This window comes from Micromys minutus (genome assembly GCF_963924665.1).
Source record: "Micromys minutus genome assembly, chromosome: 3".
Taxonomy (NCBI): Eukaryota; Metazoa; Chordata; class Mammalia; order Rodentia; family Muridae; genus Micromys; species Micromys minutus.
In genome coordinates, this window is record NC_137972.1 from 84,404,474 (window position 1) to 84,420,822 (window position 16,349).

The 16,349-nt window shown below is 38.3% G+C and overlaps 1 protein-coding gene across 4 annotated transcripts in view; it reads right to left on the reverse strand.

Moving 5' to 3' along the window:
- Positions 1-5,264: 5,264 nt before the first annotated feature.
- The window catches only part of ZFAND6 (zinc finger AN1-type containing 6), a 60,858-nt gene continuing 49,773 nt past the window's right edge, over positions 5,265-16,349 (reverse strand). For all 4 annotated transcript variants that reach the window (XM_080914750.1, XM_080914751.1, XM_080914752.1 and 1 more), the window contains 4 exons: positions 15,757-15,857; positions 11,160-11,204; positions 8,050-8,163; positions 5,265-6,193 (listed from right to left, as the gene is read on the reverse strand). In XM_080914750.1, the coding sequence (XP_080770876.1) occupies positions 6,045-6,193; positions 8,050-8,163; positions 11,160-11,204; positions 15,757-15,857 (409 nt within the window). In that variant the 3' untranslated portion in view covers positions 5,265-6,044. The remainder of the gene's footprint in view (positions 6,194-8,049; positions 8,164-11,159; positions 11,205-15,756; positions 15,858-16,349) is intronic.

The following is a 16,349-nucleotide window of genomic DNA, read 5'->3' on the forward strand; positions in this document are numbered from 1 at the left end:
ATGATTGTTACATTTTATAATTTTTATTAATCTGTAGTTAAGTGAGTAATCTTTTTATTAATAAGTAGTGTCTTAGTCTCTTCTAGTTTTGGTTTGACATCTACTTTATTAGTTATCAAAATAGCAAAGTCGGCTTCTATTCACTTGGTAAACTGGTACCAGACAGGTGTGTTTCTTGGAGACAAGAGACAGTTGGAGCTTGTTTTTCAGTCCAATCAACTAGTCTGCCTCTTTGAACTGAGAATTAAAGAAAATTTACTTTAGGTAATTGTTTTAATCTTTTTTGAGTCAAGTTGCTGAGGATGGTCTGGAACTAAGTAGTCCAGGCTAGTTTCAAAGTTGTGGCTACCTTCCTACCTCAGCTTCTTGAGTAATGGGACTATGGGCATCATCATGCCTAGCAATTCCAGGCTATTATTGAAAGAGGCATACTAATTCCTGTAAATGTTGTAGGTGATTTTTCTGATAGGTTGGGATGTTCACACCCCCCCCCCACACACACCCCTGGTTCAGATTAGGAGTTTGCTTACTTACTGTGTTGGACACATGGGTTGTTCCTTAGTTCTTCTTTGCTAATGGATCTCCCATGAAACTTTATTTTGAAGTGTTTGCTTGGCTAGTCTATCTTTCTTCACTCTGTTTCAGGATTCTCCAACTGTACTCTAGCGCTGCTGAACCAGTGGTCACTGATGGCTATTATGTGTCCCTGTTTGAAATGATGGTGTTTCCCATCAGTTTTAAAAGATGGTTTTCAATGGTTGGTAGTTATTCATCTCCAGGACTTGAAATTTGCCATCCCATGCTTTCCTGACTTCCAGGGTTCCTGTTGAGAGGGTCTGTTACTGATACATTTGCTTTTGTGACTTGATAATTTTTTCTTACTTCTTTCAGTGTTCTTTTGTACAATGTATAATAAAGTTCTTTGGCAATTGGGGATTCTAAATGCCCTTGCATGTTTTTTTTTTTCTGTCATATCAATTTTCCTGTAATTTCCTTAAGCACATTCTCTGTGTTTTTAGTTATTTCAGATCCTTCCACACCATGGATTCCTAGATCTGGTCTCTTATTTACCAGATTCCTTGTAAATTGTGTCATGGTTTTTTTTTTTTTTTAATCCCAGCACTTGGAGGTAGAGGCAAGTGGGTCTCTGTGAATGTGAAACCAGCTTGGTTTATGTAGAGAGCTCCAGGCCAGTCATGGCTACATAGTGAGATTCTATCTCAAAACAAACAAAACAACCCTCAATTCAATTTCTCATCCATTTTGCTTACTTTCTTATATCTGTTGCTGACGCTTTCCAGGTCCTGAAAGCATTTCTTTTACCTGGTTATCTGTACATCCCCTGAAGACATTGGCCACTTCTCATAGGTACTTTTCAAACCCTTATCCAGAATTTTACCTATTCCTCCCCTCCCTGTGTATGGCAGTCTCCTTGTTGGCTGGCCTCAAACTTACTATGAACCTGAGGATTTTCTTGAATTCTTGATCCTCCTAACTCCACCTTCTGAATTTTGAGATTACAGGTGTATACTAAGTCTGGGAAAGTGGTACTGGCAATAGAAAGGGTAACTGGTCTACCAACTGAACTATGTTGTCAGCCCATCAACTCAAAACTCTCTCACTATATTCTAGAAGTCTCACCTGTAAGTCTGTTTTGTTTTATGAAAGGTTCAAGGTTCAAGTCTCTACTTGTTTTTGCTGTTTGAATGCCCTGTGCAGTCACCTCTCACTGCTGGTTGAGAAGGCCCTTCCTCAAAGGGTCTTTCTCGTCTCTGTGAGATGTTTATTTTCTTATGTTGGTGTATTTCTGAATTGTTCGGTTGCAGATACAGACTTCCACCAGTGTCAATTTTCACCTTTCAGTTAAAAAAAAAAAAAACCAAACATATTATTCTGGATCTTTTTTTCAATCATACTGATCCAAAATATAATCTGCTGGGATTACTGGGATTTCATTGAATTTACCAACTAGAACGGAGAACAGACTGAGATCTCCCCATCATTGAATATGGACCGGCCCTCCTGTTTCATCTAGCTTTGATTTCCTGTTTTAGTTTTTCCGGACATAAATTTTATGCTTACTTTACTTAGACCTACAAATAAGTATTTTTTGAAGGTAAAGCAAACTTAATTCCTTACTCAAAGTGCCCATGCTAGTACGAATATTGGCATGTTTATATATTTTAATCTTAACATAGTTGCTTCTAGACAACAATTATAATTCTTTTAGACTTTATAGGTAGATAGCATGCAAAATGCAAATGAACACAGGTTCTCTCTTCCAAATCTGAGTAGCTTTTCCTAGTATAATAAATGAGCAATATGAAAGAGTATGGAAAGGTGGAACATTTTTACCTCATTGTGCCTTAGAGGTTAAGTATCCATTTTTTTTTTCATTACTTATTGGGTAGATTTGGGATATGTATTTTTTCCTTTTCTTTTAATCTATAACTTTTTTTATAGTCCTGTTTTTTTGTACATTAATGACTATTGAATTTTTCTATCTATCAGTATGATGATTTTCTTAGATTGATGTATTAGACATACAACTAGCCCTGTAGACCAACAATAAATCCTGCCTGGTTGTGGTATATAGTCCTTAAAATACATTTTTTGGTTCAGGTTTTTGTTAAGAATTTTTGTACTGGCATTTGTGAAAAGCACCTGTTTGATATCTCACAATGTATTTGATGGAATACATTTAGAAAGCATTCTCTCACGAATGGAGAGATGTTTCAGTGGCTAAGAACACTTGCTGCTCTTACACAGACCCTGAATCTGGTTCCCTGTAATTCCAGTTCCAGAGGACCCAATAACCTCCTCTGACCTCTGCAGGTAGCAGGCCGGCATGAGGTGCTGTTATGGTTTGCATATGGTGGACCCAGGGAGTGGCACTATTAGAAGGTGTACCCCTTTTGGAGTAGGTGTGTCACTGTGGGTATGGGTTTTAAGGCCCTCATCCTAGCTGCCTGGGAACCAGTATTTTGTTAGCAGCCTTCATGAAGATGTAGAACTCTCAGGTCAGCCTGTACCATGCCTGCCTGGACACTGCCATGCTCCCACCTTGACTGAATCTCTAAACCGGTAAGCCAGCCCCAATTAAATGTTGTCCTTATAAGAGTTACCTTGGTCATAAAGTCTGTTCACAGCAGCAAAACCCTAAGACAGGTACACATACATATGTACATGCAAAATATTCATACACTTTTGAAATCTTTTAATAAAGCAAAAAAAAAAAAAAAAAAAAAAAAAAGAGGCAAGCATTTTCTCTATTCTCTCTGCCATTACTTTCTACAAGAGATTGCAAAAAATTAGTTTCTTTTTTTCTTTTTTTTGGATTCACTAGCTTACTTAATAGGGACTTTTTTCTTTTCCGAAGGTAATTATGCATTCTCTTTAATGTATAAAACCCTGTAGTATCTATGAACCTTAAGAGTTTGTTCCTGTGGCTGGGTTTTTATCAACTTGACACACAATAGCATCATTTGGGGAGAGGGAACCTCAGTTGAGAAAATGACTTCATCAGATAAGCCACTAAGAAAGTCTGTGACATTTTCTTAATGATGTAGGAGATCCCAGTTCCCATCACAGAAACCGCACATCAGCACAGGAAGTACAAGAAATGGCAGATGTAATTTAAGTTTTACTATTTAGCACAGTGAAACTGGAGGAGTAGAATTTTATTGAAAATAAAAGTAATACTCAAGCTGGCTCAGTTTTTTCATGCATCACCCAATTTCAAGATGAGGTCATCAAACTGCTTGATGATTAACATTTTCCTTATTACTTACTACCCATCTTCAGGTAAACAAAACAGGACTAATTATAATCATTGGCTCATGGTACTCTGGACTGGTTCAAAGGCTGGGGCTGGGGCCACTGTCACTCCCCAGCCCCTGCTGCTTCTCATCTAAGGACAGTGCTTCAGTTTCACACTGGCGCCTTCCTCTACAGGCAGACTCTACCACAATTTGTAAGAAGTGCATCTCATACCCCTCCACACCCCCCTGCATTGCAGAGTATTGAATCCAAAGCCCTGGACATACCAGCAAGTGTTCTATTCTGCATTCTGCATGGACTCACATTGTACCCACCACCCCTCTTCAGTAAGGACTTGGGTTATTTCTGGGTTTAAAGTTTACTTTAACCCATACGTAAGTTCTTGTGTACATAGTGACACTTCTAGAGTACAGGATGTATTAAAAGCACAACTTGGAAAGGTACCCCTTCTCAAACCTGTAAGAGTCAAACCACTGTTCACAAACAACTGCTACTGCAAAGCTTCACATTTTTTTGGGAAAGTGGTTGGGAAAGTCACTGTGCACTTACACGCCTACCCTTGAATGTGGTAAAGGTCAGATGACAACTCTGGAGTTTGGTTCTGAAATCAGGTTTTTGTGGCAAGTACTTTCACACACTTAGCTATCTCTCTGCTCCCTCAAATTTTCTGCCTAAATATAGGTCTGAGGATATAGGTCTATGGAGTGCTTGCCTAGCATGCAGTCTGAATGCCATCTCCAGCCCTGGTTATCCTAAAAGTCACTATGTAGACCAGGCTGGCCTTGAACTCAGAGAGATCTACCAGCTTCTGCCTCCCAAGTACTGGGATTAAAGGCCTGGACCACTAACCAATCAATCTCTTTCTAATCCTGTTACTTTGCTAATTATGAATAAGATCTTTTTTCCCCCTTTCAGGATGAATTCTCAGTATATATAGCTCTGGTTTGGAGCTTATTAGACAGATCAGATTAGCCTTGAGTTTGCAATGATCTGTCTTGTTAAGTGCTGGAATTTCAGGCACCACCAGGCCTGGATTTCTCTATCTGAATCTAGTGAGATATACAGTGGCTAATCCTCATTTAAATTTATTCACATGATCAGCTATATACTTTTAATATATTAAACTATATATTGATTAAAATTAAACATTTTCCCACCAAGAAATTTGTACTGGGGGGCTGGAGAGATGGCTCAGTGGTTAAGAGCATTGATTGCCTCTAATCCTATGGCGTAATGAACCCATTTTAATTTGGTGCAAAAGAATGCAGGACAGTCAGAGGAAGGTCAGAATATATCACATCTCAGTAACTTGGTTTTGAAAAAATTCTAAGGTCTTTAACTCAGGAACACAATTTGTCCTAACAAATAAGCCATAACTAGATGTGAGACAAACAACAGTGGTGTTCTTACCATATTAGAAAAACAAAGCCCTAAAGATTTAACAGGCCAAATTAACTACCAGAAAGACAAGGGAAAAGTAGCACTTCTTTTTCTGGTTTTCCTTTTTATTTAATCAAAGACTGGTGAATAAACATAAATACCGCACAATGACCAGAGCATTCTTCATATTGTGCACACACAGACCAATGAACAGTAATATCAAAGAAACTAGAAGTCAGCAGTGAAATGCACTCAGCTTTTCTTTCCCTCACTTAAAAAACAAAAAAAGAACCAAAAGCCACAAATTTAGAATCTCGTCAGCACATATTCTCCTGTGACAAATGATTCAGACATAAATAGTGGGTGTAAAGAAACTATATGCTAACATATGTATAACCTTTGTTAATGAAAAACAAAACAAACAGAAGCAGCTGTAATGATTAAGATACATTCAGTTACTGATAACTAGTTGTACCCAGAAGGGCCTTATCAAAAGGGAATCGTGCTGCAGAGAAAAGCTATATATACATACACAATGAGAAATAAACTGCAAGATCAACGCATGCATGTTTAATACTGGAAAAATCACAGCCCTCCAGAATTTCTCCACATTTGTTATAAAAGCCCTCTGCACTCAACTAAAATTAAAATGATCTTAAAAGTATAATACTTCTTTTCAGCCACAGAAACTGCAATGGAAATAAATGTTCAGAGTCATTTTCAAAAAAAAAAAAAAAAACCAAAAATCTATTCTTCTGATGACATGCATGATTCAACGGTCTATGCAAGATACGGTGCTCTACATTCCCAAGGACTAGGAAAAAAAACCTCAAGTCAATGTTTAGTTTGCAGATAGTCAAAGGATTTTGTATTCCAGCAGGAGTTCAAATCTTCTGGATCTTTTCACCAACAACTACTGGATTTTCTTTTCTGATTTTCTCAGCAGCATCAGCTTTGTAATTGTAAGAGCAATTGTGAACATCTGAGTATCGGTGCACACCACAGTAAACATTTCCACACCGGCATTCAAACCCTGGAAATGGATGAATATGTGTACAGCACGGGTTAGATGGGAGGGTGAGATATTACGTTTTTCACACAGTTAATGCTAAGTAACCCTTGTCATTATCAGAGAGCTTCCTGTCCTGCTCCCATCCACATATACTTATTTGTACTGGGGCAAGCCCTGATTGCTTCTCTGAGCTGGTTCTTCACTTGTGATATTCTCACAATTTCTTCCCAGAAGGCTGCTAAACTGAAAATAGATCATTTTTAAACTGAATACACACAATGTAGAAACAAGCCTACTGTCAGAAGGCAACTGTAACATTTAATTATGAGCAGACCAATGAGTCCAGAAGACCTGGTGCTGAGTGATAATGTAATACCTTCAATTTCCCTTTTTGCTGAGCTCTCAGGAGATGCTAAGAGTTCTGTCTGGAAAGACCAAGAAGACCCTTTGAAGCAGGTTTCTATGGGTCAATATCCTCAATATCAGACACAATTCACTAAGCTTCTCTGAGTCTCATATATGCACTTTTTAAGGAATCATCAATTACTCTAAGGACCAGGTGAGTGTCCAACATACCAAAAACACCCAATAAAAGCTACTTAACTTTAGGGCTATGACCTGAGCTGAAACTCATACAGAGCTGCAGGAAGAGTGACAGTGGTGCCCCCCAAATCAGGCTTTTATGTTGGTATGGATTTGGGGAAACAGGGCTCAAGAATAATCAATATCTAACCAACAGTTGATACTGTCTTTACCCCATTTTAACTTTGAAAACATTCTGAAAATTTATGTAATAGAAAATAGAAGCAAATAATAGCTAAATTAGATGGAAACTAAGTCCTAGCCTGGCAGTTAGGGAGTCTGAAACTCCATCAAACTCTTAAAAGATGTGTTTGATATTAAATATGTACATTTTAAGTTAAATATATATTGGAGGAATGGGACAGTTAGGTTATACTTTAATCTCTTTCCTCAATGCCAACCCACGTTTCAGCAAGAAGCTGATCCTAAGGTGTCATTTTCTTTTCTATTTTTTGGAGATATCTCACGTAGCATATGCTGCCTTGAACTACAATCTTTCTGCCCCCACTTTTGCAGCCAAAGCAACAAAATAAACATCTTTCTCAACACTATTCCTATGAGCATGTGCTACCATGCCTTCCTCTAAAGCATAATTTTCACTGTTCTCTGTTCATACTCCTGATTTTTATACAAGTATTTGTCACTATGCCTTTAAAAAACAAATCAGCAAAAACTATTTGTAGCTACTCCACTTTCCAGTAAATTCCAGTACTAGGCTTGCCCTGGGCTCAGCCATAGCTCCGTCGTCAGAGTGCAGGCTGCACTCTCCTTGACAGGCCTCTACTTCCCCTGATCACAGATCTCCTGTCCCCGAATGTCCAGGGCAGTCTGACTGTGCTTAAAGGACAGTCTTTGCTAAATACTTTTGAATGGTTCCCCTTTAACAATTTTGACAGCTGAGTTACAGCACCAGTAATATACCAGTGCTGTCTTCTACACACCACCAGGCTGCTTTGCTTTGACCTCACTGACCACTTATGGTCTATGATCGGCACCATGTTATAGAAAACACCTCACAGCTCACCAAAGGACCCTCAAAAATCCCATCCCCATGAAGGCAAAAGACAAACCTTTGCCCTTTTCCAGCATTCACCACAATAGCTTAACTTATCAAATACTCTAAATAAAACCCAACTGAAATAAATTTTTAAAAGTATAAAAAATTTTTTTTGAAACTGACAGTACCTCATATCAATGCTCATAGAGGCAGCAACAATCTTAACTGGTCAGTAACAGTGAGCGTAAATTATTCCAGTACATGGTCTTAACTTTAAATCATCCAAGGAGTTCCTTACCAGTAAGTCCCACTTTCTTCCTGCACATGAAACAGCGATTCTTTTTTTGTTTTGGTTTTTCAAGAGACTTGCTTTGCTCTTCAGATGGCTGCTGTGTCGTGTCTGATAATGAAGCTGACAGAAACAGGAGGGAGGCAAATTTAATTATTTAGTAAGATTTGGTGTTTGGTGATGGTTGGCTCTCACCGTAGATTATCCCACGCATCTCTAATTTAAAGACTATCTGAGGAACTGATTTATAGGTAGAAAAGATACTCGTAAATTCCCACTATTTATAAAACATGACCATCTGTTCATTAAACTTAGGTGTACAAGTAGGTAGATGGTGATCTGTAATAGACAAATGGGTCTTCTAAACACCTGCTTACAGATTTTCTTCTTTTGTTATCTAGAGTGGGACGAGAGAGACAGAGAAAGACACTGCCTATACCTAGGAAGTCTGAGGGAATGTTCAAGAAGAAAACAGCCATATGAAAACTTCTTAACACTGCTCACAGTCTGATCTAAACAGACTTCTCAGAAAACGGGAATAGTAACATTCTCAAAACGTTTCAAAGTTTTATGTGAAATCACTTAAGTCAAGTGTTGTGGTACATGCCTATAATCCAGTACCCAGGATTGCTGTTGGAGCCTTGTTAACAGAGTAAGTAGAAGTCCAGCTAAAGCAACAAAATGAAAATATTTCTCAACACTATTTCTACTCCCAAAAGCACTTAAGATGCTAGGAGGAAAAAGAATAAGAAACATGGAAACTTTAAAACGATGTAATTACGATGAAAACTAGAAACTGCGCTTCCCTCCTAAAATCAAGAGCAGATGTACTGAGACTCAGGTGGAACGGTGGCTACTACATCTTGTCAATGCGTCCTTTCTTGTTCCTTGTCACTCTGGCCCTCCCGAGTGTCCCAGAGACAAAGTCTGCAATCTACTTGGAAATAATAAAAGGCTTATCAATAGTTTAAGTTCAACTCACCCATTTTGTCACACCCAGAGCCTCTTCCAAGAGTCACTGCTCTTCTGACTATCCTGGGAACATCCTTCTGTGTTACTTCTACAAGCCACCCCAATGGCTTTCCCATTTCAGCCATGTGTGTTCCTTAATGTCAAGATCCAATTCCCTTCCCTCATCAACACTCTGCAGCTTTCAACTCTGTTACCCCTGCTATTGGCACCAACCCGACTCCTCTTTATCTGTCTTCTGAGGGTGAAAAGCAAATCCTTGGAAACATTCTGATGGTTCCCTGAACATTCCCCAGCTCAAGGTCCAGGAACGTTGATCATTCCTGTCACTCTCTCTGGCCACATGACATTATTTCTTAAGCTGGCATATGCCTGAGCCATAAGAGGGCTGGAGTTCCTACGACACACCTCTCTCTTACCTGTAAAGCTCTTGTGAGGTCCTTGCTGTGCATGATCTTTAGCTATTAACTCCATCTTGCCTTTCCTGTTTACACTGATGTAAGCCACAGCTTCAGAATAGGAAACCCTCTCCTAAGCTTCTGTGGTGCTTTCTAAAACTTTATCTATTTGACTAAACCTGGCTTAACTGGATCCTCTGAAGGCAGGGAACTGTCTCATCACTTGTTACCAGAGCCTTTCCTGCTGCTACTGCCACTCAAGGGACAACTGTCGGGGGCCATATCAAATCACTTACCTACTATATCTATGGAGAACACTACCACGGCCACAGTACAGTTCCTCTTAGAAAAGCTACTTACAGCAAATATTCAAAAAAGTGAGAGGATTATAAACTGCATGTTAACTGATCTAGTATCGAAAAACACGACACAAACACCATAAATTATAAGTGAATGAATAGTAAGGAAGAATTTTCCAAACAAAGTTTCACTACACAAGCAAAAACCAGGCCAGAGAAATTTCTATTAATATACATCCTTATTTCTTACTTATGGATTTTGAGACAGGGTCTTATTCTGCGGCCCAGGCTGGTCTCAAATTCATGGTAATCTTCCTGCCTCAACCAAGTGCTTCGATTACAGGTGTGAGCTACAACATCTGGCTATACTGTATTTTTCAAACAAAATAGGGACACAAACTTTTTATTTTCTATAAACAAGTACACCTGGAATGTCAGCTTACTATAAACAAAGAGTAAATATCTTGTTTAAGTTCCCACTTCTAGAAAAGTATTAGGTAAGGCTTGACTCTGTAAACAAAACTCAAAAATAATTATTTAAACTATTCCAAAATAAGCCTGAATATTATCTTTAAAATTTGTAAGCCACAATATCTAATCTGTTCTCTAAAAAATGTGGTAGCCAAAAAAAAATTAACTCTCAAATATCAGTAGCCCAATGGCAGATTCTAAACAAAATTGACGTAACTACTGAGACACATTTTGGGAAGTACTTGGAAATGGAGAAGAGTAAAAATTCATGTTCTTAGTCTGAACACAAGTGGTGTCTCATACTTCAACAGTACATTTACCATTTAGCCTGAAGACCTAAGACAAATCCCCAGTGGTAGATGTAACTTTGAAGTTAAAGACTGGACAGTTGTGTGAAAATGTTCCTGAGCTAGAGCTTGCATTTAGTCTGCTGAGTATTAGATAGAGCACCAAGAATGATGGGAACATCTGCTCAAGCCCAACTCTCAGTACAACCTCATTTACAATCCACAGCTCGAGTTTAAACAGACTCTAGGAATCTGTGGAAGACTGGTTCCAAGAAATTACTGTTTCCTTATAAAACCACAGAATGCCTTATCTAATTCTGTTTATGTTAAAGGAACTATTCAATCACAAACAGACAGCTATGTAGTAGCAAAGAAGCCAAAGAACAGTTTAAAGCCAAAGAAAGTATAATTTCTTCAAAACTGGATAGGTTTTCATATAGGAAAGTGAGAATTAGAAATACACCACCAATCAATCGTTAGTAAGAACACACGACTGTCTAGTCACACCCCCTGGTCATACAGGTCTGTGGGGAGGCCAATGTAACAACATAAAAGAGGCAAAATAAACTGTACTATGCCTTCTAGCTGAACTGCTAACTGGAATCCTGGCTAGACATGGTCTACTGCCATTATTGCTAAGATACTTAAAAAAAAGAAAAAAGCACTGGACAGATAAGAGTGGTTTTACTACCCACATGGAGGATCACATTCAAGAGGAACAAGGCCCTCTGCTCTGGGTCCTGTAAACAGAAAAAGAATAGAAATGTAATAGTAAGTATATAATACAATTTAAACACTAATTCTATTTGGAACATATTCATAAACATAGTGAAAAACTAAACAAATTAAAACAGCATTGATAAGCAACCCCAAACACCATCTTAATGTGTCTACTTTCTCTTGGTCGTGGATACAGTACCTCTATATTATAGGATATATTTTTCCTCAGACAATCTTGGCAATTCTCAAAATTAGACAAAGCTTTTTTTGGGGGGCGGGGGGTGGGACCTTTTCAGGACCCAAGCATGTAAGAGAACTCAACCACCGAGTTCCAACCCAGTGAAGGGTCAGAATAGTTTTTGAGGAGCTTCAAATCATTACGCTACTTCTGCTATTGCCTAGTGAAGACACAGTACAAACGTTCCCTAGACATTCAATGCAGACAATTACAACCAACTACTGGGATAATAATTTTTTGATCTGGACCTCATAGATGTGGGTTTAAATTAAGTAAAATGTAAGCTCTTCCTAGTTTAAAATTTCTATGTAAAATGAGAGAAAAATTAACTTCCATGAGAAAAATCACATTAGCACTGATACTAGCATTCAAAAGAAAAAGTGCCACGTTATTATTCTCTTTGGAATTAAAAGCGAAGATGCTAGTTCACCTGGTAATTATCTTTAACTTTTTGAGAAACTCTAGACTGCTTTTCAAACCATCTCTAGTATTCTGAATTCCCATAATGTGTAAGTGTCCTAACCTCTGCACACCAAAACAATACTTGTTATTGCTATTGCCACACTCTGCTGGGGCCAAGTGCTAATTAATTATGGGTTTGCTTTTGCTGGTCCCTGGTGACTACTGTAGAGAACCATTTCATTTCTGACAGTCAGTTTGCACATCTTCTCTGGAAAAATATCTATTCAGACCCTTTGCCTATTTTTCTTTCCTTTAAAAACATCTTAATAATTCTTTGAGAATTTCCAAAGCTCTATTAAACATTTCATTAGATTCATACATTTTTTAAAAGATTCATACAATTTATGAGTGTTTTCCCTGCATGTACTATGTGCACCACATGCATGTTTATGCCCTGAGCTAGAACTGAGATTTTGGGATGGTTGCCAAGCACCATGTGGATGCTGAGAACTGAACCATTTTTAATTGTCTTATTTTGCTTTCTTTCACTCTTCCTTTCCTTATTTTTACAGCTACCACAGATTTAAACTAGGATTCCATGCATACCGCCCAAATGCTTTACCACTGAGCTATAGCCCCAGCAGGAAATTTTATTTCTTGCTTATCCATCCTTAATAAACAGGACATGTAATACATTCTCTGTGCTGCTTTTCCATTTGTTTCATGAAAACAAAAAAGTCATCCATCTATCCTCTTCGGTTGCTACTGCTTTCGGTGTCTCAGCTATGAAACTTCTAATCTAAGGCTACAAAATGTACAGTTGCCTTAAGAGTGTTTACAGTCTCAGCTCTTATATTTATGTAGGTTTTGAATACGCTTTGGGTAAATTTTTACACTTTTAGTGAATTCATTCTTTGATTGGGCTTTTATTTTTTTTTTACTAAATGACCGTAGACCTTTGTTTAATATGAACTGCCCTTAAGCTTGAGTGTATTTCTGAACTATCAATACTATTCCACTGACCTATGTGAGTTCCTTCACAATAGCACTTCAGTCTGAATCACTATCTTTTAATAAAGTTTCAAGTTGGGAACTGTTAAGTATTGTAACTTTTTCCAAGACTGTCTTGGCTGCTTTCAACCATTCTTCAAAATCAGATGAAATCCCTGATTTCTACTCCACGTAGGCTTTCCTAAAGAACAGTCCCATCTTAGCTAACAGTTCCTCTGACTGCCATGAACACTCCCTAAGCATCCTGGTTCCCTGCTTTATCCCTGACAGTCAACCCTCCACAAAACTGATTTATTCTACACTGAAAAGATTTGCAGCCATCTTTTATCTGAAGCCTCCTTGAACTCCCAAATCAACAGGGCAGTAATATACAAAGCAAATTTCCTTTACTGTTTGTATAACTCATTTTGGACCTATGGTCTGTATAATTTCAAATTTCCTGTAAGGAGGACATGATTCAAAAATGATGAAAATGCAGCGCATAAATGTCAGGGAAACCAGAAGCTCTACATCTAAACCCCATCCTCTTTTCAGTCGGCACACCCAAGACCTGGAGGGCTATGAGGGCAACCAAAGTTCAGCTCTATCTTCAAAGAAGCCAATCTAGTTAAGTATTGTTGATTGTACCAAAATGCATTCATTTTGTCTTTAAGCTAGTTTTTGTGAACTGAAAAGTCTTAGATTTTTAAGAGCTTGAGAAACTATCTTTTAAAAAAAATTTAAAAAGGATAATTAGATAACATACAGCAATAGACTAAATTTCCATTTAAGCATGAGAATTAGAGCCAAGATGACAAATGAAAGCATCACCACCTACCTCGCAGCATCATATCAGAATAAACATTATAAACAGATAAAACGCTATTCTGAAAGCCCCAGTGACAGTGGAACACACATGGTTAACAGTCGATCCTACCTACTTGGGGGAACCAAAGGGATTGGACATGCCAGCAAGATGCAGAGAATCCCAGCTCACAAGCAACACACTGTCTTGTGGAGGGAACACAGCTGGTAACATGTGTCTGTGCTGCAGAGGCAGTTCCGTCTCTTTTCAGTCAATCAATAAATGAAACGATGATGCATTATTCTCTGATTTGATCAGCAGGCAAATTATGTGCAGGGGAAGTGTGTACTGTTAAGTATCTATATACAAAGGAGCATATTTACATTTGTACTGACAAAACAAAGTATTTTAAATTTAAAAATAAGATTTTTTTTTTTAAAGGAGGCTATTTAGGGTGGGGAGATAGCTGCCTGTAAACATGAAGACCTGCATTAGTCCTCCAGAACCTACACTTAAAAAGCAGCTGGGGCCAGTGGCCCACCCTTGTAAATGGTTTGGTCACTTTAGACAACTTGGTAAATTCTAGCTACAAAAAGACTGAAAATGAGAACACTGGTTGGCACCTGAGGACAGACACCCATACTCCACTTCTACACATACACTAACTCACACACACCAAAGGATGCTATTGAGAGTCTTTACAAGTGGAAAACTAATTCCTTCCTAAATGTGGGTAAAACTGAAACTTATATCTGATTTGTTGAAGATTCTGTTATGTGGAAATTACGAATTCTAAGTTTTTAATGAACTTAAAAGTTAATGCTTATCTAAATGTCATTCAAAGCATACTTGTAAGAAACATTTTGCAGTCTTCCTAATATGACATAACCACTTTCCCGGTTAACACACGCAGGTGAGCTGGAGCAAACTTTGATGTTCTCCATACATCAGAATGGTGTAAAGTACCTACATACTACATTACTAACTCACCTACCTTTATCAAACCGTTCAACTCCCACTGCATCTTTCATCTTTTTTGTTTGTTTATTTTGGTTATTTTGTTTTGTCTCACTATGTACCCTTTGCTGTCCTAGAACCTGCCATGCAGAACAGGCTGGCCTTGAATCCTCAGAAATCCGCTTGCCGCTGCAGGGATGGATCAAAGGCATGTGCCACCACACCCTCTAATTTTTGTGAATTTTTCCACACATAGCAATTTAAAACGTGTTCTATTTACAAGACACACAACACACATTACTCTCCTGAGTAACTGGCAGCTTTGTTCTCTTTTTTTCTCTGATAACCTCCCTCTTAAAACTATTTGCTCCTGGGATTTCTGTTTGGTTGTGTCTGTGGCCTGAAACTAATCAGGATCAACAGGCTGGAGAGATGGTTCAGCGTTCAGAGCACATACTGCTTCTGCAGAGGACCCAAGTTCAACTCCCAGCACCCAAAATGAGCAGCTCACAACTGTATGCAACCTCAGCTCTGAAAGGATCAGATGCCTCTGGTACCTGTACTCATAAAAACATATTAATAAAGCCCTTTTCTGTAACTAATACTTTTCTGTCAGTGTGTTGTCTCCTTAAACCCTGCCACAATGTGACACCACCGTCATTATTACGCTCCCTGGGCTGACAGGATAGAAAGCCTAGCAGAGATTAGAAACCTAAATGCCTCCCCATTGCAAATGCCTTCAGATAAGTTTCTCAGAGTTCTTGGGTCACTTGAATCTATGGAACCAGGGTGAGAGCCTGGGGTGCCACACTATAAATGCACGTAGCTGGATGTGACCACTGCACTGTAGTTCACATGAGGAGGAGTGCCTGGAACCAAGAAGAAAAGCCTCTTGGATAATTAGTCAAAACCAAAATCAGCAAGGTTCCTGCAAACCTTGGTGCTTGGAGAGTAGAGTTTTGGTATTTAACCAACACAACAGAATATAATAGTGTAATACTTCTACTGGTCACTCTAATTACACTTTTCAAGCACATCTGAGAATATAAAATACACTCCTCATAATAAAACTTACAAAGCATAGATGATGGACAGGTACTGTTCTAAATACCCACATCTATGCTAGTCCCTGGCCCACAGAACTTAAGCGTCAAATAAACAAATGCTATCATATGCAAACCTTGCAGGTCTTCTGTCTCGGATACTGCTTTGTCCACAGATGTACTGTCCACTTGGGAAGGTGCTACAGATTCTGATAAAAGTGACTGATTTGATACAGGGCTAGAAAAGCAAGAGATATTTTTATTTTTTTAACATAAAGTCTTAAAAGTTAGTTTTCTAATTTTAAAAATGGGGGCATATTCTGTTGCCAGGATGGTGTTAAGTCCTTCGGCTCAAGAGAACCTCATGCCTCCTTCGTCTAAGTGTGATTGCACTCAACAGTATTTCAGTTTGAAAAGATCATCTTCTACATGTCCGTACAAACTAAAAGGACATAGTAAAGTCCCACTTCCTATAGAAGACAGACACTTGTAATCTAACATCATAGGGCTTAGTAACCATAGGCTAATTAGGGCCAAAAGTTTATGCTCTGAAAACCAAAGCAAAAGTCCCTTTAAAAAAAAAAAAAAATCCCAAATTGCATGAATGCTCCAAATTAAAACTAGCAGGATATACCTACATTGCTTCAGAAATATTAAAGTTGTAAATGAGCATCTATGAGGAATTTTTTAAAAGGAAAAACTTAATAGCCTACTTTATAACGGAATAAGA